The 27,816-nt window shown below is 37.4% G+C and overlaps 1 protein-coding gene across 4 annotated transcripts in view; it reads left to right on the top strand.

Annotated features, from left to right (window-relative positions):
- Window positions 1-27,816, top strand: part of MACROD2 (mono-ADP ribosylhydrolase 2) — a 1,989,159-nt gene that overhangs the window by 1,165,074 nt on the left and 796,269 nt on the right. For all 4 annotated transcript variants that reach the window (XM_060284443.1, XM_060284445.2, XM_030872537.2 and 1 more), the window contains exon 6: window positions 12,060-12,181. In XM_060284443.1, coding sequence (XP_060140426.1) covers window positions 12,060-12,181 — 122 coding nt within the window. The remainder of the gene's footprint in view (window positions 1-12,059; window positions 12,182-27,816) is intronic.

Raw genomic sequence — 27,816 nt, 5'->3', positions numbered from 1 at the left:
TTCTCTATAATATAAAATATTTTCCTACTCATAATAAACTCCCCATTATTTTACTCTGCCTTTTTCTCTCATCATATTATCATATCACTCAAGCATGACCCCATTTCCAAATAAAAATTGGAATTTTTATTCATTGGCCTACACAATAGTATATTACTAGAGAATCAATCACCTGATGTTATTTATTTACATGTATTTCTTTCTTTTAAAATCTGGTGTTCATTGCTTAATTATCAAAGCTTCCAGGCAAACATTCCATTGTTAGCATCTGAGTTACTATGGAAAGAACTCTTGGTTTTCTTTGAGTGGTTTTACATTAATGGTTTCCACTAAATAATCTTGCAGAGGCACATCTCAGTGATATTTTGTCTTCCCCTGAGTGATTCTATGTCAGACCCAAAATAGGCAAGGAAGAAGGTAAAAAAAAAGTACCTTGATACAGGAAAGTTAGTTACCTTCAACTGTACAAGTTTTGTTTGTTTGTCTTGCTGATTCTTCTTTTTGTCCCCTTTCTGCATTTTATTTTTATGTTAAGGATAGATTTTTAGAAGACTTGACAAGCACTACCATAAGTTGGACCTCAATTACTATATATTCTGATTTCCCCATTTCTGTCGTCCCCTCAGTCACCCAGAGTGGAGTTACTTTGGATGAATTTTGACTCTTCCCTTTCTTTTCTCCCACCCACCTTGAAACCATCATCAAAATTGGCCAGAACCTTTAAGTTTCTTGAATTATCTGTGTCCTTTCTCATTCCTGCCAACCTGGTTTAATGTTAGCTGGTCTCCTTCCCTTTAGTAGCTTCCAACTCATTCTATGAAGAAGGAAGCATAAGGAAGGAAACCGTTGTCATGATTTCTCTTGGGAATGCGTGATCCTGAAGGATCTGTCTTTGCTTTATCCTGTGATATCTGGTAGAATTCTTGTTTACAAAGCTGTGCCTGCCATTTTCTTCTCTACTAGAATCAACTGATCTGGTAGCAGTCATCTTAGACTTTCTTCCTTGAGTCCTAGTTACTAGGACTGGATATTTATATTTAGGGGATATTTGTATTTAGTTACTAGATCTGGACTAGTCTTAAGTAAGCAAACTGCTTATTTAAGAAGAGCATCTCTATTCTCAAGCAGCTGGCGAGTAGAAATGATCTGATCACTGTCTCACAGAAATGGAAAGAGAAGTTCTAAAGATTGAGAATCTTTATATCCTAAAGACAAAAATTGCATTCAGTTAAGATTACTCTTTTAAAATCCCTTAACTCATACAAAAGTTGAAACAGAGAAATACCATTTCTTAACAAGACCAGTACGTTTGGTTTTCCCTATAGAGTTGAAAGAGATCACTGTTTCTTCAAACTTGAGAACCAGATGAAGTAGTTAATGGTGCCAATTTTCCATTAGAAGTGGGAATATTTATTTTTAGTTACTAGATCTGCACAGAAAGAAGCTCTAGTGTAGCAATTCTCAAAGCGGGATTTAGGGATACCTCTTTCAGGGGATTTGTGAGGTCAATACCATGTTCATAATAATATTCAGAGATTATTTGCATTTTCACTTTCTTTCTCTCTTGAGTGTGCAGTGTAGTTTTCCAGAGGTTACATGACATGTGATAGCATCATTTTCCTGATAGTTAATTGTATATGTGCTTTTGTTTTCTTGTGTGATAGATATGACCCACCAAAACAAAAGCTCTCACAAGGTCCTCAGTTATTTTTGAGTATAAAGAGGTTCCAAAACCAAAAAGTTTGAAAACAGCTTCTGTTTTGCACAAAGAGCCAATCATGTCTGAGAGGTAGGTGGGAATGCAGCCTGATCTCTTGGAGTCCAGCAATGTAAGTTCATGTTCATGCGAGAGCAAACACTCATTGTGGAAATGTTTAGTGAAATAGTCCTTATTATTTAAATATTTTGTCATTCTCACTCCTCCTAACCCCTTGTTCATATTATTGAATTCGTATAAGTGAACTCATGAAAAATGCAACTTCAGAGTTTAGAAATTTCCATGTGTTTTTTCTTTTAGAATCAATGTTAATCTCATTTTTAAAATGTTCTGTCCTTCTCAGTTGTCTTTTCTAAATAGAACTGTTCCTCTAGAAAATTAGATGTAGAGCCTTGTGTGGATGTTTATACCATGAAAGTGCAACCCAGAAGAGAGTACAGGTGTAAATGTATGGAGTAGCTGTAGTCCAGTGGAGTCTTATGAATGTACTGGTCTCAGGGAGAAATTAAACCTGGTTTATTTTGATGGAGAGGTGGGTTCATTATACCCAAATGTCACTTTTTAAAGAAACACGAAAAGTGATCCCATTAATTTTTTGAGAAGACATGTAGAGAATCTGCAATTTTCCATTTTGTGATTTGAGAGCCAAAACCAATCTCTAGAACAAAGCCAATTTATTCTAAAATGAACCATGTGCAGATGAGGGAAGTGACACATTTTAAAAATGCATTTAATTATCTCTTGCAGAAAAAGGCAAAGGAGTCACTGCACACTTTTTTTTTTTTCTGTTGGAAGTCTTGGGAAAGAATCTTATAGCTTTTACTAAAAAGTGTGATGGTATTAGAATTGTGTGTGTGTGTGTGTGTGTGTGTGTTTAGATTGTAGTGCACTTATTAGGAAATCTTTGATCAGGCTTTGCTAAGTCTTTCTGTGAAGAAACAGATTCTTAGTTCTATAAAGATTTATGTTGAATGATCTGAACCAGTCAAACTGCATTGCATTGCTTGCTCAGTCTAGTCTGTCCATTTCACCTCATTGTTTCCTCTAATCCAGTTTATCATCTCTGATTAGATTGACTATATCAGGCCAACTTTTACTGAATCACTCACAAATTCACTAATTATCTATTAGGCAATTGTTCCCATAGAGTTCTTGGCTTTGCCAGGAGACTCAGACATGGATTGGTCATGTTTTTTGCGGTGGAAGCATAGTCTCCACATGAAGACAGGAAACACAGAATAACATCACAGAGTTAGAAGGAATCTCGATGCATACATAGTCATATTTGATTGCCTCTGATGACAGGAAATTCCCTGCCTCCTCAGGCAGAATGCTGTGTTATTGGAAAGCTCTGACTGATGGAATCTTCTTAGTTGTGTGTACAGAAATGTTCATGTTAAAAGTCATGTAAATGGTCAAATGAAAGTGTTATTGGAGACCAGAAGAGGAGAATTGAGTTCAGTTTAGTTCATGTAGTGGGGTTCATGGATCATATCTTCAAGGAAGGTCACTTCTTTTTGAGTTTCATGGGATGGGAAGGATCTTGAGAGGCAAGGATGGAGGAAAGGATACAGGATAAGGCCTGTAGTCAGAAAAAACACAAGACCTGTTTGGTGTGAGTGAACAGAGCAATTACCTTATGTACCTGGCACTTAGTGGATTTATTTATTTAAAAAAGGAGAGAATGACTAAGTGAATGATTGCAAAAAAGCCTTTCTAGTCCATACTTGTGGTGGCAAGGGAGCTATAAAGGAAGGCTGTTGACAAACAAGCACACTGACCCCTCTGCACACTTCAGTCCCAGCCTAGATTCCACATTTGTAGAGTTACCCTGTGGAGGGGACTGACGTTCATTTATTTTTACTCACTACATAGAATTTTTAAAGCCTATTTTCCCCTTGTGTCTTCATAAAGTACTGGTTTTGCATCTCTCTGAAAAGGCTGCCAATTGCCATCCATCCCTTGAACCAGAACAAAGACCTTATTATTATTTTCCTTGAAAAAGTCATATTGTCTATCCGGACCTCCACCTCCTCTCACCCCTGCTATTGAAGTATTAAAAATGCCATGTATTTGACTCACTTCCTTCTAGGATGTGTTCTCTTTTGGTTCATTCTAAAATGATAGTGAAATGTTGGAATTTTGCAGAAAATTCAGCTTCCCACAGTCTCTCTGAGACCCCTCTCTGTTGGAAATAACACTATTGTAATGCAGATGCCCCCAATACCCTGTGGAATCTCCAAGATTCTATAAATGGCTGACCACAGGATATCCCTTTTATACAAATTTCAATCTATATTATTGCAAATAGACCCTTATGTGTAGGTGTCCAGTTGAAATAGGACACAGTCTCATCAATAGGACTGACATAAAATAAACCTTTGGCAGAAGAGGTAGAGCTAGTAAAAAATTTAAAATGAGCTTTGCCCCTTCCTTCTTTCTTTTCTTTCCTTCTTTCTTTTTTTAATATGGAGGATAACATTTTGGTAGAAATTGCTCAAGTATTATTTTAAAACTTGACCCTCACAACTTAAGCTTAAAACTTCACAACTTTGAAGTCAACGAAACATGAAACATATCGTCAGCACAAGATGCCCAAAACGTGGCAACGCTGTCACATTTTAATGTAAAAATGGGATTCAAACCTCAAACTGAGCTGGGTGTACTTCAAGCTTTGACAGTGCATTCAGGGTGCCTTTATCAGCTGTCAAATGCAAATGGTGTTTAGCTACTGTGTATTTAATCTTAGGCGTAGACATAGACGTAGACATTTTATTTAGGGAACCACAGCACCAAGGAGGCTAAGAGAGGTGAACTAGGGTGAACTAGAAGCCCTTTATAACCAAGAACACTGGAGGGAAATCTAACAGGCTCAACTCACAGATTCAAAGGAAAATGCACTAGAAAATAACATTGTTAAGTGCTGGCTTATCCCAAACTCATGCGCAAAGCTGTATGACTACTAGTCTTTCTGAACATGGAAAGAAATCAAACATGCAGCTGAAGAACTGTATGAGAGAATAATCCAAATTTAGAAACATGCTGCAGCTGAAATCCAATCTAACTGATGTCTGCTGTAGACTGAAAAGGAACATCTTATGGACAATTGATTGTTTCTTGAAATATAATAAAAACAAGCTCTGAAAATGTGTATCTGAAAACATTGACCTAAATGGAGAAAAAAAACAGCATTTACTTTGTAATGCTATCAGGTGGTAATTCAATTTCCCGTTAACCGAACTTCAAGTATTCTGTTTCAAGTTGCAGATTGGTGGTGCTTATCATATAAATTGGCCAATAAGATTTGCAAATAATACTTTTAGTGCTTGGTTTTGTGGTTGTAGCTCTAGAAAAGAAAATCAATTTAATTCCATGCATTGTTTTTTCTCCTTAAAATTCATGCAATTTGAATATGATTGACAGGGCACAACATCATTATGCAGTCTGTTAGATGGACTGATTATGCTTATGAATACAAGAGTGGAGTGAATGAAAGCAACGTGTAATTGATTCTACTCTTGGTCTGACTCTTCATTAACAGTTTGAATGTAGCACAGTTGCTTCTCAGATGGAAAACGATGAGAGCAACCTATATGTGTTCCCTCAGTTGTTTTAAAATTCATTATGCTAATATTTTTTCGCAGAATGTTTTTGCTGCATTTGTTTTATCACGTGGAAGTCCGATCGAATCTTAGTAAATGAGTCTCCTGCTTTCAATATTTATTTGGCATTCCAATTGCACATTTTTCAATTTACACATTTGGAAATGAAAGCATACTCCCTCCGGCACCCCCTTCAAAGATAACCTTCCATCCTACCCTCCTTTTCTATAGACTTCAGACTAATTTCCCAGGATAGAACGAGGTGGGGGGAGCACAAGGTGGTGGTTATAGCTTCAAAACAAAAGAGCTGATTTATAGGCTGATTGATTTCAGAAATAGATGAACAAAATCAGGCTCGATTTGTCTTGCCACACTTTAGTCAGATAAAGTACAAAACGACCTGCCATCCCATTTTGCATACCTCTTCCAGGGCTTGCATTTGAGATGTTGATTAAATGTTTAGACCGCATTGCTGTTTTCTTGGCTTTCCTCAGTTGTGTAAGAAAGGGCTTCAAGTGCATGAAGGCTGCTCTTCATTTCTGGAATGTGGAGCTGGACAATTTAGGGAAACAACATTATTTTCATTGCTCACAGTGAGATACGATGCTGATTCTGTAACAGCCATTCCTGCCCTTTCCTTTGCCTACAAGTTCCTGCCGGACTTTAAGACAGAAGAAACAACAAAATTAGTGCTGGGCCAGGCAGTTCTGTCTAGGAGCTACAGTCATATTGTGATCTCCAAATTAGATTGTATTTACAATTGATAAGTATATTAATTTCATATTCAGTCTTTCTCTAGCTGTGATTTTTTAATTAAATCAGCAGTTGACTTATAAAGATAATAGGTCTGAGAACTTCATACTGGAAATAGATTTCTTTCTTCTGATGAGAACTCTTAAGATCTACTCTTTTAGCAACTTTTCAAATATACAATATAGTATTAGAAACTATAGTCACCATACAGTGCATTATATTTCCAGGACTTATTTATCTTATAACTGAAAGTTTGTACCTTTTGACCTCCTTCATCCATTCATGCATCTCCTCCTGCCCCTAGCCTCTGGCAACCATCGATCTGTTCTCTGTATCTATGAGTTTGCTGGGTTTTTGTTTTTTTTTTGGATTCTACATGTAAGTGAGATCATACAGTATTTGTCTTCCTCTCTCTGACTTATTTCACTTAGCATAATGCCCTCAAGTCCCATCCATCTTATCACAAGTGGCAGAATTTCCTTCACTTTTATGGCTGAATAATATTCCATTGTTTATATATATAAAACCCATTTTTTCTATCCATTCATCCATCAGTGGACACTTAGGTTATATCTGTATCTTGGCTGTTGTAAATAATGCTGCAGTGAACATGGGGGTGCAGATATCTATTTGAGATGTTTTTCTTTCCTTTGAATAAACACCCAGAAGTGTAATTGTTGGATCATATGGTAGTTCTATTTTTAATTTTTTGAAGAACCTCCATACTGTTTTCATGAATGACTGCATGGAAATAATCATATCAGTTTTTCCTATGATATCTACCACAACACTTGGTATTTGATAAACATGCTAACCCCCAAAAAGCCCCAGGTGTCTGGGGAATCCTTCATTGTGCCCGTTTTAAAACATGTCCACAGATGCTTTGCTACTTCTCCCATCAAGAGGTGAAGTCTGCGTGATTCCACTTGAAATGGGTGGAATTTTGTGACAGTTGCAACCAATCAGGGTACAGTGGTGGTAACACTGTGTCGCTCCCAAGGCTGGGATAGAAAGGATAACACAGCTTCCACCTCTGGCACACTTGGTCTTGGAGCCCTGAGCTGTCATGTGAGCAAGCTGACTGTTCTGAGGCTTCCATAAGGAAACCCAAACTGGCCCCCATGGAAAGTCCCTGAGACCACAGGAAGAGGGAGAGATGTCTGGCGGGCCGGTCCTTAGCTGCTGGAACCCACACTATTCCACTGCCAGCCACTACCCAACTACAACCATATGAGAGGCTCCATGCCAGACCCCCTAGTTGAGCCATTTCAGAATTGTTGATCCAGAAAAGCCATAAAAAATAATAAAGCGTTGTTGTTGTCTTAAGTTATCATGTTTTGGGGTAATTTCTTGCACAGCAATAGCCAATCAGAATTTGCATGTATACAAAGTATGAGGCTAAAGTAATGGAATTCATGATAAGCATGACAAACTTTATATATACAAATGTATGCCATTTCGTTCAATAAGTAGCCACACTGGGAAAAGTTTATTCATAATCATATAGTCTCTGTGATAGTGTGTCTCCCCACACTGATCTGTGACTTTGGGCATAATTCTTTCTCCTGTGGATCCACTGAGCAAGGGAAAATAGATTAAATTTTCTCTACTGTCCTTTTCATCTCTAAAAATTCTTGACCATTATACAAAATTCTTTGGTAACTGAGATACCTGAGAAATATGTTCCTGTCCTACATATTCACTATAAGGTATCTAAGACTCAATTTGCATATTAAAATTATAGTAAAACTTTAAATATAGATATAAGCCATATAGGTAAAAAATGCCATTTTTCCTACCATTTAAACCCTGAAAATAATTGTTTTATATAAAGAGATTATTGAGAGTAGCAAAATAAAAGAAAAATATACCTAATGGAGTTATTATTTTAAATCCCTTGAAATTATGTAAATATTTTTAAGTGTATTTTCTTATTTATAGTGATATAAGATCATCTTTAGAGAGCACATTAACAGTCTTTATATGTTGTAGGAATATGGTAGATGGAATTCAGGAACTTGGTTTAACCATATGATCTTTGTTTTAATACTTAATTTTTGTATAGGTAACACATTCACATAATTTGAACATCAAAAATATTAGTAAACAGTGAAGTATCTTCTTCCCATATTTGGCCCTATCCTTGTAGTTTTCATAGGTTAACCACTGCTGTTAATTACTTGTTTATCCTCCCAGAGATATTTTATACATATATTAACTAAAACAAATATGCATTCTTTTCTACATCTGTGGAGGTATTTTTACACTAATGGTACCATGCTTAACATTTCTGCATCTCTTTTCTTCCCTCTCTCCTTCCCTCCCTCCCTCCCTCCCTCCCTCCCTTCCTTCCTTCCTTCCTTCCTTCCTTCCTTCCTTCCTTCCTTCCTTCCTTCTTCCCTCCCTCCCTCCCTCCCTCCTTTCCTTCCTTCCTTCCTTCTCTTTCTCTCTCTCTATTTCTTTGTTTCTTTCTTTTTCTTCCATAGTAATATATCCTGAATATCTTTCCATATTCATACATAAATACCTTCATTGTCCTTTTTACAGAAGCATAATGTTTCATTGTATAAATGTACAATTATTTCACTAGTCCCCTACTGATGGACATTTAGGTTGTCTCCAAGCATATCATCCACAGAATATATTCCTAGAAATCGAATTATTATACCAAAAGGAGTCTACATTTGTAATTTGGAAAGATATGGTTAACCACTGTCTCTGGGAATGGTGCCAGTTTGCATTTCATTGTATAGGCATGTTGGAGAAAATTGAACCATGACTGATGTTCATTTGTCTGGAAAGTAGTGAATTAGACTACTCAGAAACTATAGCTTAATTCTTGATAGACATGTAGAAGAGGGATTGTATTTGAGAGCTGCAAAGAATCTTAGAGGCCATCTTATTCAACTCCTTTTAGGTTTTAAGCCCAAAGCCCAAAGAGAAGAATGACTTGCCCAAGGTCAACAGCTGGTTAGTGACAGATCTGGGACTTCTGACAATTATAATCAGATCTTAGGGCTTACAGTCTGGTGCTCTTTCCACACCAGAGGAAAGGTAACTGCCACTCCTGCCTGTATGCTCAGGATGCCTGGGATGCCGCTGCTGCTGATAATTAGTATTTCTTGAGTGTCTGCCTGTACCAGGCATCAGATGAAACACTTCTATTTACATTATCTTATTTATACCATGGAATCCACAAATTCATGTGCAAGATAATTGCATAAATTGAATGCATGTATCTCGTGTATCTCACATGCATATGTCCACTCTGAAGATTGTATTGTGTTTAATAAAATGTAAATTAATACAAAGCATCATTGACGTTTTAATAGCTGTTTTTCTCTAACTTGTTCTCAATCAGTGGATTTTGAAACTACTACTGTGAAAGGGTAGACCATAAGACTTTTGATATGAAAAAGAGGATCCTTATACTCAAAATGCTTGAGAGCCACTTAACAGTGTTTAAAGTCCTTTTAACTGCCCAGACATCATTCTGTACTCCATCTGTCTCCATTACAAGGTTAAATACTAATGATGCCACAAGCACAGAAGAGACCACAGAGATCATCTAAGCAGCTGATTCATTTTGTGGATAAGGAAACCAAGGCAGGGACCAATGAAAGGATGGCTTCATCTGGGTTACTCCACTAGTCAGGGCTGGAGCTGGAATCAGAAAACAGGCCTCCTGACTGAATTTTATAACAGGAAAAGGGGGAACTCCTTGGTGTGTCAGAGTCACCCATAAGTACTATAAACAATTAAAATAATGAAGAAAATTTCCTTTTGAGCCTTATAGGTTTGTGGATCTGAGAGGTTGTGATATTGGTCGATAATAACACTTGATCTTGGATGCTGTAAATTTAATACAGAGCATAACCAACAGAGATCAATATTTTGATGTTCAGGATGCTCTTTTATTGGCTGTTTGTCCTCAGACTTAAATTAAATGGAGAAGTGAAGAAATGCAAGGAATAATTTTTCAAAAATTCCATGTAAGTTTTGTAGAGAAAGATGGCTAAGGCAGAAAGCAAAGGAAACATTTATTTATTATGTCATTATTTCCAGCCCTTATGGACTTCTCTCTCTCTCTCTCTCTCTCTTTCTCTCTTCTTCCCATTAATGCCCCTAAGCCCTGTGTTCACTTGGCAAAAGTAGCCACATCTTTATGACCTGGATAAGAGACATTTATTCTTGACCTTCTCCATCCACAAAATAAGGAAACCAAGGTCATATCCTGTTGCTCTTTTATATGGTATTTGATGGACAGAGGCACTGGGAATGAGGTTTAAGAAAATAAATAAAACAAAAGAAACAAAAAACATAGATTTCACCTTCAACAATGGCAAGGGGGAGGGTGCCAAAATTGCCCTGGAATAACAGGACACAGGTTAATTTGTGGAAACTTAGGCCCATGAGGGAATCTGCAAACCTTAGGTTTAGTCAAATGTATTTTGGAAACAGAGCATTCTGTGTTCATCACGCCCCTCCCTTGTGGAGACTCACAATTCATTGTAGCATCCTAAGTGTCCAGAGGAACCCTACACTAAGGTAACTGATTGACTTAATCTCACCTGGTGATCCCCAAATTTAATTGACCTTTAAACCCATATCTTACTGAACCTGCTTTGGGACATCTTGTTGCAATTCTTGTTTGTTATTACAAAAACAATATTAGTGTGTGTGTGTGTCTGTGTGTCTGTTTGGTTTGTTTTGTTTTTTGCTAAATACAACCTAATCTCCCTTTTTCCTCTCGTTCTATTAATATGTCATAGCGGTTCTCACTTTAAAGCCAGGTTTGTCTGTGAAATAACATCTGCATAAACTCACTAATGAGGTTTCTGCCTATTTTGATAACAAGATCATCTTCAACATTATCTGACAAGGGTTTAAATACTGTTTAAAGTCATTAAAAGTTGAAATCAACATTTGGGGATTTTCTCAACATTAAATAATACTCTCGACATTTAGCAGACAATTAACAAAGATCTTTCTCTTAGTGATTTATTTTCTGCTATTTAAATTTCATATGCAATTTAAAACTATTCCATAGTCGCATTTTGGTAAAGTGTTCTTATTCTCTTGTTACTGTTTTTGAAATTAAGTGATACTGGTTAGCCAAAGCAAGTCATTTATTTTCATTATAATATTCTAATGACCGAATTTCTTTTTTGATCAAAGGTGATTAGTTATTGTTATTCACATCATTTAAATAAGTTTATAATCCAGATTAACAGATAAGACTGAGAAGCAGGAGTTACAAGGCATTTTCAAGTAATTTGGATTAAAATTTGGTCTATTTCTTACAACCTTTATTGACTTAGAACAAACATATGGACACCAAGAGGGGAAAGGGGTGGTGGTGGTGGTGGGATGAACTGGGAGATTGGGATTGACATGTATACACTAATATGTATAAAATAGATAACTAATAAGAACCTGCTGTACTAAAAAATAAATTAAATTAAAAAATAACCCTTTTAGTGTTATTACTGATGATTATAAATTCTTTTGACATATTTCCAGAAACTTGCCCTTCTGTATTGTGTACAATGCCTGATCCTATTGTCTTATTTATAAGTAAGGTGATGTGTAAGATTGGTACTTCCTTCCCATGTCAATTCAGAATGTTCATTTTGTAGGCAACTATTTCTCAGTTTATTTCCCACTGAGGATTTGTCTTCTGCCAGCGTGCCAATTATTCACACCTTATATTATAATCTGTTATGCTTGGATCTGACCAGTAGCGATGGAACAATTTACTGGTAGGGGATTCCTTTTCACAATTATCACCTTCCTGGAAATTTGCCTACTTTAAAAAGCTGTGCTATCTAAAATCTTTTACCAGAGAAGCATTTGCATCATCAGTATTTCTTAGCTTGCTTGTCTCCAAGCTCCAACACAAATACCTAAAATAAATAAAGCACCAGTTATGTGAAAAGTGAAAAATATCTTGCTTATCCTATTTTTCCTTCCTTTTGTATTTACAGATGTTATCCATACCGTAGGACCAATAGCCAGAGGCCATATTAATGGTTCCCACAAGGAAGACCTTGCAAATTGCTATAAATCATCTCTGAAACTGGTGAAAGAAAATAACATCCGATCAGTTGTAAGTACTTTTATGCTTCTTATTTCTTATTCTTTTTCAGCCTTTTTATACTGGAAAATCAATCTTGTCCAAAATGAGGGTAGGATATCATTTCTATAATTCTAAAAGCTAAGTTTAACGACCTTAGTACGTGATGTAGTCTGTCGGTTATCGTGACTCCACTCGTTTGTATACGCTAAATATTTGCCTAATTGTTTTAGAATTTAAAAGTATAGAGTCCCAGAACTGGAACCATCGCATCTAATTTATTTTCTCCTTGTTGCCCTTATCTTTTGAAGAAAATGTTTGTGAGTGTGTGTGTGTGTGTGTGTGTGTGTGTTTTAACTTGAAAGATGTTATTCTTTTAGATTGATTTTGGTTTTCCTAAACTAATACTCTGTAGTTGGGTATGCCACATCCCTTCTTAGTTCTAGCAATTTAGATGGGAGAGTTCAGAAAATGTGGATCTAATCTATTTCCTTAGCAGTAGGCTGAGATGAAAGGGGGTCTCCTCTAGCTGGATTTGGAGGTATTTATTCACCTGCTTTTCTTTTGCAACATGCCCTACATTTATTACATCTCAATTACACCAGTAAAATAAAACTATGAGAAAAATGAGAGTGTAAATACCCAATCGTAAGTTAATTTGGGCAGAATCCCTTGGGTTTTTCAGATATATGTTAACCTTGCTGAAATCATGGAACAGGAAGATAGTTAAACACTTGACTTCTTAGCAGGCTGAATGGATCAGCATTGCTTGCGAGTTCACAGAAGTGGTGGTTTTATTATTTGCATGAAGGAGCATTGAGAGTCAGACACATTTAGATAACCCTGGATGGTTGCTGTACTTTTCATGCATGATTATAATTATGAAGTGCCTTTTCCAATGTGAGTTTGCTTAAAATAAGACAACTTTTTTTCAAGCCAATTATATCGCCTTTTACATCTTTGCCTACTTGTTAACAGAGCTAGATAGTTCATCTCACTCTTTGATTTTTAAAAATTTTCTCTTTGCAAATGAATCAATAAGTTAGACACTATTTTGTCTTAGAGGAGAAAGCTGAAGTTCAAAGAGGGAGCAAAGTAAGCTACTAAACCAGTTGACTCATTTTGTTCTCTAAAGGAAAATAACAAAAATCAAAACAGGTGTGCACTTTCTGGGAGTAATTAAAATTTTGTCAATATAGCTTATTGATTAAAAGAGGCAAATGGGGCTGAAGTGCTAAGAAAGATGGATATGCATAGAAGTTTCCAACTTGGGAAATATGGACCTTGCGACGTGAAGAGAATATGCTAACAAATTCACTGGCATCTCTAATGATTTTCTTGAAGTCAGTAAAAAGTAAGAAGACACTAACCCATTAGAAACAGTGTAAAAACATCACCCATCCTTTTAACAGAAAAAATAAACATCCCTAACTATGATGACCTTAAAATAATCATATCTGCTGTTACTGTACTTGCTACCATGAGGTAAAGAGTGGAAGAATTATCGACTAAGTTAAATTAACTTTTATCAGATGCCCTACAATGTGATACTCTAGTCATCCTGAGATTGGAATTAGGTCTATCCTATGTTACCATGTTTGATGATGATTTTGAGGGGTTAATTACATGTGACTTGGATAAAATTAGCACGTGGTGGCACTAAACTGAAGTCATTGCAATATTAGTAAATAAAAATGGAGATGGAAAATATCTGCAAAATATGAAGGAAAATGTCCAGCTAAATTAATCACCACGTTCTTACATGGTTGACTGGAGTTGCCATCGAATATGTTGTCTGATATTCTTTAAAACAATCTGCCTTCCTTGCTTCTTTATTTCTTTTCTTTTTTTTATCGAACAATATTGATTTACAGTGTTGTATTGAATATAGTTCCCTGTGCTATACCGTAGGACCTTGTTGTTTATCTTGTTTATATACAGTGGTGTATATCTGCTAATACCAAGCTCCTAATTTATCCTGCCCCTTTGGTAACCATAAGTTTGTTTTCTGTGTCTGCGAGTCTGTTTCTGTTTTATAAATAAGTTCATTTGTATCATTTCTTTTATACTCCACATATAAGTGATATCATATGGTATTTGTCTTTCTCTGTCTGACTTACTTCACTTAGTATGATAATCTCTAGGTCCATCCATGTTGCTGCAAATGGCATCGTTTCATTCTTTTTATGGCTTTCCATTTTGTATATGTGCCACATCTTCTTTATCCATTCATCTGTTGATGGACATTTAGGTTGCTTCCATGTCTTGGCTATTGTAAATAGTGCTGCTATGAACACTGGGGTGTGTGTATATTTTCAAATTATAGTTTTCTCCAGCTGTATGTCCAGGAGTGGGATTGTTGGATCATATGGTGATTCTATATTTAAAGGAAGCTTCATGCTGTTCCCCATGGTGGCTGCCTTTCTTTCATTTCTTGCAGGAGGAAATGGGGTTTTCTACTTTATATGGAATGGAATGTCATGTTCTTGACCAGCATTAAAAAAAAGAATGATGCTAATGTCATCAAATCCTTGTCATATGGGGGGAAATGGAAAATTCTTAGAAATGTTATCATGACTGGATACATCTTTTATTGTACAGGCTTCCACTTTATAGACATGACTATAGATGGGGAGAGATGTCTGATATCAAAATCCTGGTTAGTAAGATGGAAAATAAAGTTAACTTGAGCTCTTTTATATGCACGTCAAAGAAAATTTCTCAAAAACCCTTTTATCAGATCAGCTTAGTGTGACCATGGAAAAGTCATGTCGGTATTTTGTAGCCTCAGTTTCCATATACAAAGAATCAGTAAATTATTACTGTCTAAATCATGAGGCTATTATGAGGATCAGTTGAAATAATGGATGTAAAATAACTGGAAAATGTATTCTCTGTAAAAGTATTTGATAATATTACTTCAAGTGTAAGATATTTTCACAGTTTATGATTTGGCAAATTTAGGAGATTGAGGTCGTTCTTGCTTTGATATTCTGAAACCCAGACCTCTAGACATTATCATACCATTTCTTGATGTTTTCATACAGAAATAAATTATCATGAAGTACCCAGTTAGTATATTTGTAAAGGAAAATCTCAATTTTTTCTTCCTCCTACGTAGGGAAAAATCTCATTCTTCCCTAGTGTGTGTTCCTTCCCTGTGAGTCTCCTTTACTACTCACACAGAACAGTTCACTCATGACATTTCTGGTCACCAAATGTGTGGAGGTTTCTTCCCACACGAAGCAATTCTCTGCAACCCCACCTAGGTGTCCTATAATTTAACTCAGTTCTGACACTGTGTACCTGGAGATAGTGTCAGACCCCATAGATTCAGGGCTCAGTCCCACAAGACTGCCACCCCTCCCCCGCCCTTCACACACACCATTAAGATGCCAGTTGCAAGCTCAGGTTGTCACCTATGCTTCTGACCTACTAGCTATAGATTGGAAGGTCCAACGACCCTCTGCTTGGGTTCAATTAACTTGCTAGAGCAGGTCACAGAACTCAGGGAAACACTTACATACATGTACCAGTTTATCAAAGGTGTGATAAAGGATTCAGATGAACAGCCAGATGAAGGGATACATAGAACGAGGTCTAGGTGGGTCCGGAGCACAGGAGCTTCTGTCCCCGTGCAGTTGGGGCGGGTTTTTATCCTCCTGGTGTGGATGTGTGCACCCACTGGAAGCTCTCCCAACCCCAAACTATTGAGGTATTACGGAGACTTACTCACATAGGCATGATCAATCATTAACTCCATTTCCAGCCCCTCTCCCTTGTCTGGAGGATGAGGGATGGGAATGAAAATTCCAAGCTTCTAATCATGTCTCAAGTCATCCAGAAGCCCACTCAGAGTCAATTCATTAGGACAAAAGATTCTTCTAGTGCTCTAATCACTTAGAAATTTACAAGAGTTTTAGGAGCCCTGTGTCAGGCATGGGATCAAAGACAAATACTAAAACAAAAGATGCTCCCATGTTCTTATCACTTTAGAAATTACAAAGGTTTCAGGAGCTCTGTGCCAGTAACTAGGGACAGAAACCAACATATATTTTCTATTATCTCATACTACTGTGTTTATTTAGGCAGTTAAAACTATTAATGTTGCTAATAATGATTAATATCATCTTATTCATAATCATTAATAATATCATTGTTAATATTACAAACTCATGTGTGTATTGACAGCACAGAACATGCCACAAACCCTTATTGCTCAGTAGATGCACTGAATTGAATTAAATTATACTAATCTTGTCACCACATGCAGCTGTCTTAAATTTGTAGTCTAATTTTTAACTTAAAAAAATACCCTTACGTTATCATGGTTTCTTCCACTATGTGTTGTTTTACAATAAAGCTACAAAAATAAATAAGGAGTAACTAGCTAAGGTGGGGTAGCAGATGTGTAACAAAGTGGCTATAAGGCAGTGTGGTAAATGCCATAAAGGGAATGTATTACTCTACTGGTCTGGATCAGCTAGGCTGTGCTACACCTACAAATAACCTCAAAATCTTAGTGGTCTGCATTCAGAGACCCTGGCGAATTAGGCATCGCATTGTCTCTGGGCTCTGCTATTTGGAGCTGACAACCTCCTCAGCCATGGAACTTTGCAAAATCATGCATAAACCTTTTACTGTCTCAGATTAGAAGTGACATACATAATTTCCGCTTCCATTTAATTGGCCAGAACTATTCACATAGTCCTGCCTACCTGCAAGTGGGCCAGGGAAACGTCTGTGAATAAGTGAAATATTTGATGGTAACACTTTTCTGCCAAAATGAAGCCAAAGGCTTTGGTGTCACAGCAGAGGGGTCAGAGATGTCTGCTTTACTCTAATTTCTCTGAAGGAATATATTCTTCAAAATTTTGCTGGCGGTAAACCAAATAATTTGATCGTATATTTATTTAATAAATAATAAGACCTACTGTGTTCCAAGACATTTTTAGATATCTCCTAAGACCTAGAGGATATAATGTTTACCTTCAAGTATATAATTTGTCTCAGTCTCCTGACCATTCAGACAAATAAATAGACCAGATCGTCATGTCCATTGTATGATTTGAGAGTACTCTCTTGTTCTCTCATCACTTTTAAATATCTTCCCATGGAAGCCTGAAATTCTGTAATTAATGAGTAATTTATGATGGTCAGGAATTGTTCTTTCTCTGCAATTTTCCTTTAAAATGCAAATACTCAGGAGATCAGCAGATGATGAATTTCCTAATACCTTAATTTGAAGAAATTTATCAAATTACTTTTCACTTTGGCAGGATAAATTAGAGGACAATAAAAGTACCAAGCACCTCTGCCTGGGGGAGAATTGGAAGGGAGGTTGGGAGAAACAGGAAACAAAGTGGGGTACAAAGAAATTTCACTGACCTTCCAGTTGTGCTAAAAGGAGATACTTTTTAAATAGAGAAGAAGGAAAAGCAAGTCACATAATTATCTAGGAATAAGGTAGTTATTTGGTTACTGGATGTGACATTTGTGGATACAATATTTTGCTATGAAAAAAATATTATTCCTTTTATTAATTTAGAAGAAAACATTTCCTTAAATTTTTCTCCTTTATCCATTCTTTTTGGTAACTTTTAAAAATATGTACCCACATGTTTGCTTTAGGTTGTAAAAGAATAAAAATAAATTAATAAATCTAATGGTTCATTTTACAGTGGCAGCTCTCTTCTATGAATTATTAATTAGAACAGCTTTATTAATACCAAGGATGTTTAAATTTAGGGTTTTAATCATGCAATCTTACCATAGAGAGTTTCAGGTGAAAAATCTGACCAATCTTTCATGCGTCCTAGATGTGGTTTGTGCAAGTACCTTATTCCGTCCAACTTACTTCAAACATTGATTCAGTTATTTTCCTCCAACCATGAGTTCCCCTTGGGCAAAATTCAAATGTATGCAAATTTACTTTGGTATACATTCTTGACAACCTTGAGAATGTTGATTCCAGTGTAAGCAAAAAGCGTAAGTCACCATGTAGGGGATAACTAGAAATAGAATGAACTGGAAATGGGCATAGGGAAAAAAATGAAAGAAAAGTCAAGGAGGGTGCAGATTTTCTCAGTAAAACATTGGAAAAGATAAAGGTAGATGTCAAAAAATAGATCCAGGTCTTAGAACCACAGTATTCTAATGCATGTAACTTGAGAAATGAATAATCAGTTGCTCATGAAGTCAAGCAACTGAATGATTTTGATTTCTAGGACAATGTTATGTCCTAAGAAAACGAAAAGGGTGTTGTGGCACTGGAGGAGGACTGAACATATACAGAATATCCTTTTGAATGTATATTAGCTAAAATATGCAAATGGAAATTGTTTATATTGGTGAAACCTCAGGGGCAGAGGTAGGGTTGAAGACAGGAAGGAAAAATTTTATGGAGAAAGGGCTGGTAAATAGAGGTTAATAATACTGTATCCATTATCACTAGATGCTGATGTAGAGTTATTAAAATAGCATAGGTATTATCTAATATGTCATGCTGCTTTTATTGTTTTCTGTTTAAGTGAACATAGAAATATATTATAAGGATTTTTATGTTATTATTGACCTCTATTTCTCTCTTTTTTTTTTTTTTTTTTTTACAATATGATTTAAAATTTCTCAATGTCAAATTCTTTTACCACCAGGTTCAATTTTAGGAACCTAATCCATGCTGTTCAAAGTGATCTCTTCTCTCAGCATCAGTTAAAAGGCATAAATTCATGTTTGTCAGTGATATTAGGTATTCAAGAAAACTCCTTTTAACTGACAAAATATAGTGTACCCAGTTTGACATTCTTTGAGTGAAAACATGCAATAAAAAATAGATGTTTCTTATTAAAATGATTAGGATGTGAAAATAAACCAGATTTTATGTAGGTTAAAAAATGATTTTCCCACGAAGTATAAGTAATAATTGATATATGAATTTGGTAGTTTTCTGTGATTATGGGCAGACCAAAAGATAGTTGTTTGTTTGAATGGTGTATACCACTGTGGTTTCCTTATGAGTGTGATGCTAAGTGATTTATGGACTGAACACAATTGTAAATCTTCACTGGTAGAAAACATCCAATGCCCATAGAGATGCCTCAAAGCTAGATGATGTTCCCTCCATGAGTCATAAGTTTTGAGAAGTAATACTTTCCAATGGAAGAGATGCTGGACCTACTGTACCTCTAGGCACTGTGGCAGTAAGCAAGTTTGGAATTCTGCATTTAATTGTTTCACTGTGGTGTAGGTTTTCATTTTAAGACATAGTCAAGTGACTCTTATTTTCTTATACAAGTTCCCTTCTGAGAGGGTTGCCATGGCAATGAGTTCTCAGCCTCAAATTCTTAAATGCTGGTTTTATTTCATTATCTGAGTTTCCATTACAGGCCACATCAATCAATGCAATCCTTTCTACAAGAAGACTTCTGTAGCCTTAAAAAGCTGACCCTTTAATTTGTTACCTCTTCTCCTCCGACTAACTTGATATCACAGTTTTTTTTTTTTTTTTTGTAGTCAATGTGTATATCATTTTATTTTATTTTATTTATTTTTTTGACATTGTTTGAGATTTTATTTTAATCTGAAGACAAACTGAAGTCATATTTTCAGCATTTTAACATGGGATTAAATAATATAATTTTGTCATACCATGTAGCTTCCATGCAAAATAGTGTATCTATCCCCATGTGTGTGTATATATATATATGTGTGTGTGTGTTTTTGTGTCTATATCTATCTATATCTATCTATATCTATCTATATCTATCTATCTATATATCTATATCTATATCTATATTTATCTATCTGTCTATCTATCTATATCCTACTGGTTCTATTTCCCTGGTAGAACTCTAACCAGTACAGATTTTGGTATCCTTATATCTTTTGTCTTTGTTTGTTTTCACATGTTTATGGGAAACTTGGTGTGTTAGTTTCTGCTTTGTAACAAAGTAAATCAGTTATACATATACATATGGTCCCATATCTCTTCCCTCTTGCATCTCACTCCCTCCCACCATCGCTATCCCACCCCTCTAGGTGGTCACAAACCATCTAGCTGATCTCCCTGTGCTATGCGGCTGCTTCCCACTAGCTATCAATTTTACGTTTGGTAGTATATATATGTCCATGCCACTCTCTCACTTTGTCACAGCTTACCCTTCCCCCTTCCCATTTCCTCAAGTCCATGCTCTAGTAGGTCTGTGTCTTTATTCCCGTCTTACCCCTAGGTACTTCATGACCTTTTTTTTTTTTCCTTAGATTCCAAATATATGTGTTATCATACAGTATTTGTTTTTTCTCTTTCTGACTTACTTCACTCTGTATGACAGACTCTACAAATAACTCAATTTCGTTTCTTTTTATGGCTGAGTAATATTCCATTGTATATATATGCCACATCTTCTTTATACATTCATCTGTTGATGGACACTTAGGTTGTTCCATGCCCTGGCTATTGTAAATAGAGCTGCAATGAACATTTTGGTACTTGACTATTTTTGAATTATGGTTTGCTCAGGGTATATGCGCAGTAGTGGGATTGCTGGGTAGTATGGTAGTTCTATTTTTAGTTTTTTAAGGAACCTCCATACTGTTCTCCATAGTGGCTGTATCAATTTACATTCCCACCGACATTGCAAGAGTGTTCCATTTTCTCCACACCCTCTCCGGCATTTATTGTTTCTAGATTTTTTGATGATGCCCATTCTGACCGGTGTGAGATGATATCTCATTGTTGATTTGCATTTCTCTAGTGATTAATGATGTTGAGCATTCTTTATGTGTTTGTTGGCAATCTGTATATCTTCTTTGGAGAAATGTCTATTTAGGTCTTCTGCCCATTTTGGGATTGGGTTGTTTGTTTTCTTGATATTGAGCTGCATGAGCTGCTTGTAAATTTTGGAGATTAATCCTTTGTCAGTTGCTTCATTTGCAAATATTTTCTCCCATTCTGAGGGTTGTTTTTTGGTCTTGTTTATGGTTTCCTTTGCTGTGCAAAAGCTTTTAAGTTTCATTAGGTCCCATTTGTTTATTTTTGCTTTTATTTCCATTTCTTTAGGAGGTGGGACAATAAAGATCTTGCTGTGATTTATGTCATAGAGTGTTCTGCCTGTGTTTTCCTCTAAGAGTTTGATAGTTTCTGGCCTTACATTTAGGTCTTTAATCCATTTTGAATTTATTTTTGTGTACGGTGTTAGAGAGTGTTCTAATTTCATACTTTTTTTTTTTTTTTTTTTTTGCTGTACACGGGCTTCTCACTGTTGTGGCCTCTCCTGTTGCAGAGCACAGGCTCCGGACGTGCAGGCTCAGCGGCCATGGCTCACGGGCCTAGCCACTCCGCGGCATGTGGGATCTTCCCAGACTGGGTAACGAACCCGTGTCCCCTGCATTGGCAGGCGGACTCTCAACCACTGTGCCACCAGGAAAGCCCTAATTTCATACTTTTACATGTACCTGTCCAGTTTTCCCAGCATCACTTATTGAAGAGGCTGTCTTTTCTCCACTGTATATTCTTGCCTCCTTTATCAAAGATAAGGTGACCATATGTGCCTGGGTTTATCTCTGGGCTTTCTATCTTGTTCCATTGATCTATATTTCTGTTTTTGTGCCAGTACCATACTGTCTTGATTACTGTAGCTTTGTAGTATAGTCTGAAGTCAGGGAGCCTGATTCCTCCAGCTCTGTTTTTCTTTCTCAAGATTGCTTTGGTTATTCGGGGTCTTTTGTGTTTCCATACAAATTGTGAAATTTTTTGTTCTAGTTCTGTGAAAAATGCCAGTGGTAGTTTGATAGGGATTGCATTGAATCTGTAGATTGCTTTGGGTAGTAGAGTCATTTTCACAATGTTGATTCTTCCAATCCAAGAACATGGTATATCTCTCCATCTATTTGTATCATCTTTAATTTCTTTCATCAGTGTCCTATAATTTTCTGCATACAGGTCTTTTGTCTCCTTAGGTAGGTTTATTCCTACATATTTTATTCTTTTTGTTGCAATAGTAAATGGGAGTGTTTTCTTAATTTCACTTTCAGATTTTTCATCATTAGTGTATAAGAATGCACGAGATTTCTGTGCATTAATTTTGTATCCTGCTACTTTACCAAATTCATTGATTAGCTCTAGTAGTTTTCTGGTAGCATCTTTAGGATTCACTATGTAGAGTATCATGTCATCTGCAAACAGTGACAGTGTTACTTCTTCTTTTCCGATTTGGATTCCTTTCATTTATTTTTCTTCTCTGATTGCTGTGGCTAAAACTTCCAAAACTATGTTGAATAAGAGTGGTGAGAGTGGGCAACCTTGTCTTGTTCCAGATTTTACTGGAAATGGTTTCAGTTTTTCACCATTGAGGACGATGTTGACTGTGGGTTTGTCATATATGGCCTTTATTATGTTGAGGAACGTTCTCTCTGTGCCTACTTTTTGCAGGGTTTTATCATAAACGGGTGTTGAAATTTGTCAAAAGCTTTCTCTGCATCTATTGAGATGATCTTATGGTTTTTCTCCTTCAATTTGTTAATATGGTGTATCATGTTGATTTTTTGCGTATATTGAAGAATCCTTGCATTCCTGGAATAAACTCCACTTGATCATGGTGTATGATCCTTTTAATGTGCTCTTTGATTCTGTTTGCTAGTATTTTGTTGAGGATTTTTGCATCTTTGTTCATCAGTGATACTGGCCTGTAGTTTTCTTTCTTTGTGACATCTTTGTCTGGTTTTGGTATCAGGGTGATGGTGGCTTCGTAGAATGAGTTTGGGAGTGTTCCTCCCTCTGCTATATTTTGGAAGAGTTTGAGAAGGATAGGTGTACGCTCTTCTCTAAATGTTTGATAGAATTCACCTGTGAAGCCATCTGGTCCTGGGCTTTTGTTTGTTGGAAGACTTTTAATCACAGTTTCAATTTCAGTGCTTGTGATTGGTCTGTACATATTTTCTATTTCTTCTGGATTCAGTCTTGGCAGCTTGTGCATTTCTAAGAATTTGTCCATTTCTTCCAGATTGTCCATTTTATTGGCATAGAGTTCCTTGTAGTAATCTCTCATGATCTTTTTTATTTCTGCAGTGTCAGTTGTTACTTCTCCTTTTTCATTTCTAATTCTATTGATTTGAGTCTTCTCCCTTTTTTTCTTGATGAATCTGGCTAATGGTTTATCTATTTTGTTTATCTTCTCAAAGAACCATCTTTTAGTTTTATTGATCTTTGCTATCATTTCCTTCATTTCTTTTTCATTTATTTCTGATCTGATGTTTATGATTTCTTTCCTTCTGCTAACTTTGAGGTTTTGTTGTTCTTCTTTCTCTAATTGCTTTAGGTGCAAAGTTAGGTTGTTTATTTGAGATGTTTCTTGTTTCTTAAGGTAGGATTGTATTGCTATAAATTTCCCTTTTAGAACTGCTTTTGCTGCATCCCACAGGTTTTGGGTCGTTGTGTCTCCATTGTCATTTGTTTCTAGGTATTTTTTGATTTTCTCTTTGATTTCTTCAGTGATCTCTTGGTTAGTAAGTAGTGTATTGTTTAGCCTCCATGTGGTTGTACTTTTTACAGATCTTTTCCTGTAATTCATATCTAGTCTCATAGCGTTGTGGTGGGAAAAGATACTTGATATAATTTCAATTTTCTTAAATTTACCAAGGCTTGATTTGGGACCCAAGATATGATCTATCCTGGAGAATGTTCCATGAGCACTTGAGAAAAACGTGTATTCTGTTGTTTTTGGATGGAATGTCCTATAAATATCAATTAAGTCCATCTTGTTTAATGTATCATTTAAAGCTTGTGTTTCCTTATTTATTTTCATTTTGGATGATCTGTCCAAAGTGGGGTGAAAGTGGGGTGTTAAAGGCCCCTAATATGATTGTGTTACTGTCAATTTCCCCTTTTATGGCTGTTAGTATTTGCCTTATGTATTGAGGTGCTCCTATGTTGGGTGCATAAATATTTACAATTGTCATATCTTCTTCTTGGATTGATCCCTTGATCATTATGTCGTGTCCTTTTTTGTCTCTTGTAATAGTCTTTATTTTAAAGTCTATTTTGTCTGATATGAGAATTGCTACTCCAGCTTTCTTTTGATTTCCATTTGAATGGAATATCTTTTTCCATCCCCTCACTTTCAGTCTGTATGTATCCCTAGGTCTGAAGTGGGTCTCTTGTAGACAGCATATATATGGGTCTTGTTGTTGTATCCATTCAGCTAATCTGTGTCTTTTGGTGGGAGCATTTAATCCATTTACATTTAAAGGAATTATCGATATGTATGTTCCTATTCCCATTTTCTATATTGTTTTGGGTTTGTTATTGTAGGTCTTTTCCTTCTCTTGTGTTTCTTGCCTAGAGAAATTCCTTTAGCATTTGTTGTAAAGCTGGTTTGGTGGTGCTGAACTCTCTCAGCTTTTGCTTGTCTGTAAAGGTTTTAATTTTTCCATCAAATCTGAATGAGATCCTTGCTGGGTAAAGTAATATTGGTTGTAGGTTTTTCTCCTTCCTCACTTTAAATATGTCCTGGCAGTCCCTTCTGGCTTTCAGAGTTTCTGCTGAAAGATCAGTTGTTAACCTTTTGGGGATTCCCTTGTGTGTTATTTGTTGTTTTTCCCTTGCTGCTTTTAATATGTTTTCTTTGTATTTAATTTTTGACAGTTTGATTAATATGTGTCTTGGCGTATTTCTCCTTGGATTTGTCCTGTGTGGGACTCTCTGTGCTTCCTGGACTTGATTAACTCTTTCCTTTCCCGTATTAGGGAAGCTTTCAACTATAATCTCTTCAAATATTTTCTCCGTCCCTTTCTTTTTCTCTTTTTCTTCTGGGACCCCTATAATTCGAATATTGGTGCATTTAATGTAGTCCCTGAGGTCTCTGAGACTATCCTCAGTTCTTTTCATTCTTTTTTCTTTATTCTGCTCTGTGGTAGTTATTTCCACTATTTTATCTTCCAGGTCACTTATCCGTTCTTCTGCCTCAGTTATTCTGCTATTGATCCCTTCTAGAGTATTTTTAATTTCATTTATTGTGTTGTTCATCATTGCTTGTTTCCTCTTTAGTTCTTCTACGTCCTTGTTAAATGTTTCTTGCATTTTGTGTATTCTATTTCCAAGATTTTGGATCATCTTTAGTATCATTATTCTGAATTCTTTTTCAGGTAGACTGCCTATCTCCTCTTCATTTGTTAGGTCTGGTGGGGTTTTATCTTGCTCCTTCATCTGCTGTGTGTTTTTCTGTCTTCTCACTTTGCTTATCTTACTGTGTTTGGGGTCTCTTTTTTGCAGGCTGCAGGTTCATTGTTCCCGTTGTTTTTGGTGTCTGTCCCCAGTGGCTAGATTTGGTTCAGTGAGTTGTGTAGGCTTCCTGGTGAAGGGGACTAGTGCCTGTTTTCTGGTGGATGAGGCTGGATCTTGTCTTTCTGTTGGGCAGGTCCATGTCTGGTGGTGTGTTTTGAGGTGTCTGTGGCCTTATTATGATTTTATGCAGCCTCTCTACTAATGGGTGGAGTTGTGTTCCTGTCTTGCTAGTTGTTTGTTATAGGGTGTCCAGCACTGTAGCTTGCTGGTCGTTGAGTGAAGCTGGGTCTTGGTGTTGAGATGGAGATCTCTGGGAGATTTTCTCCATTTGATATTATGTGGAGCTGGGAGGTCTCTTGTGGACCAGTATCCTGAAGTTGGCTCTCCCACCTCAGAGGCACAGCACTGACTCCTGGCTATAGCACCGAGAGCCATCATCCACACGGCTCAGAATAAAAGGGAGAAAAAGTAGAAAGAAAGAGAATAAAATAAAATATAAAGTAAGATGAAATAAAGTTATTAAAATAAAAAAATTATTAAGATAAAAAACAAAAACGGATGGACAGAACCCTAGGACAAATGGTGAAAGCAAAGCTTTACAGACAAAATCTCACACAGAAGCATACACATACACACTCACAAAAAGAGGAAAAGGGGAAAAAATCATAGATCTTGCTCTCGAAGTCCACCTCCTCAATTTGGGATGATTCGTTGTCTATTCGTGTATTCCACAGATGCAGGGTACATCAAGTTGATTGTGGAGCTTTAATCCGCTGCTTCTGAGGCTGCTGGGAGAGATTTCCCTTTCTCTTCTTTGTTCTCACAGCTCACAGGGGCTCAGCTTTGGATTTGGCCCTGCCTCTGCGTGTAGGTCGCTGGAGGGCGTCTGTTTTTTGCTCAGACAGGACGGGGTTAAAGGAGCCACTGATTTGGGGGCTCTGGCGCACTCAGGCCGGGGGGAGGGAGGGGCACGGAGTGCGGGGCGGGCCTGCGGCGGCAGAGGCCGGCGTGACGTTGCACCAGCCTGAGGCACGCCGTGCGTTCTGCCAGGGAAGTTGTCTCTGGATCCCAGGACCCTGGCAGTGGCGGGCTGCACAGGCTCCCCGGAAGAGGGGTGTGGATAGTGACCTGTGCTCGCACACAGGCTTCTTGGTAGTGGCAGCAGCAGCCTTAGCGTCTCATGCCCGTCTCTGGGGTCTGTGCTGATAGCCGTGGCTCGCACCTGTCTCTGGAGCTCCTTTAAGGGATGCTGTTACTCCCCTCTCCTTGCGCACCAGGAAACAAAGAGGGAAGAAAAAGTCTCTTGCCTCTTGGGCAGGTCCAGACTTTTCCCGGACTCCCTTCTGGCTAGCCGTGGCGCACTAACCCCTTCAGGCTGTGTTCATGCCGCCAACCCTAGTCCTCTCCCAGGGATCGGACCAAAGCCCGAGCCTCAGCTTGCAGTCCCGCCCGCCCCGGCGGGTGAGCAGACAAGCCTCTCGGGCTGTTGAGTGCTGGTCGGCACTGATCCTCTGTGCGGGAATCTCTCCGCGCTTTTCTCTCTGCACCCCTGTTGCTGTGCTGTCCTCCGCGGCTCCGAAGCTTCCCCCCTCCGCCACCCGCAGCCTCTGCCCGCGAAGGGGCTTCCTAGTGTGTGGAAACCTTTCCTCCTTCACAGCTGCCTCCCACTGGTGCAGGTCCCGTCCCTATTCTTTTGTGTCTGTTTTTTTCTTTTTGCTTTTGCCCTACCCAGGTACGTGGGGAGTTTCTTGCCTTCTGGGAGGCCTGAGGTCTTCTGCCAGCGTTCAGTGGGTGTTCTGTAGAAGCAGTTCCACGTGTAGATGTATTTCTGATGTATCTGTGGGGAGGAAGGTGATCTCCGCATCTTACTCTTCCGCCATCTTCCTCGAGACCCCTGTTATCACAGTTTTCCCAGCCCACTCTTCATCTCCAAGTACCCTCTTCTGCAGAGCTGTCAGTTTGATCTTCTCTTCCGATTTTTGTAAGCAACATCTAGTCTTGGTTTTCAGTTCTCTCATTTGAAAAGGATGATGCTAAGTCTCTGTGTCTTTCCTAGCTGGGGTTCTCACAGCTGTGTGACTAATGATACTATTAATAAATAACAAGAACGAAAGCATCTTTACATTTGTGCTTCACTTTACAGTTTACAGCAGTGTGTTTCTATACATCACCTTGTTTGTTATTCAAATTCTCTAACTAGCTCCCTGTATTTCTTTGATTTTGCCAAGGAGGGGAGAAAAGGCTAAATGAATACTTTTCCTTCCCCTTTCTTCCCTATCTTCACCTTTTATGAGATCTTCTAATTGGGCAGAGGGGTACGAAATACGTAATAATACTCTCAACAGGTTATTATTGCTGGGAATGACAAGTGACCAAGGATAGAGAGAAG

The sequence above is a fragment of the Globicephala melas genome, chromosome 15 (assembly GCF_963455315.2).
Source record: "Globicephala melas chromosome 15, mGloMel1.2, whole genome shotgun sequence".
Taxonomy (NCBI): domain Eukaryota; kingdom Metazoa; phylum Chordata; class Mammalia; order Artiodactyla; family Delphinidae; genus Globicephala; species Globicephala melas.
This window is presented reverse-complemented; position numbering and strand designations above follow the sequence as displayed.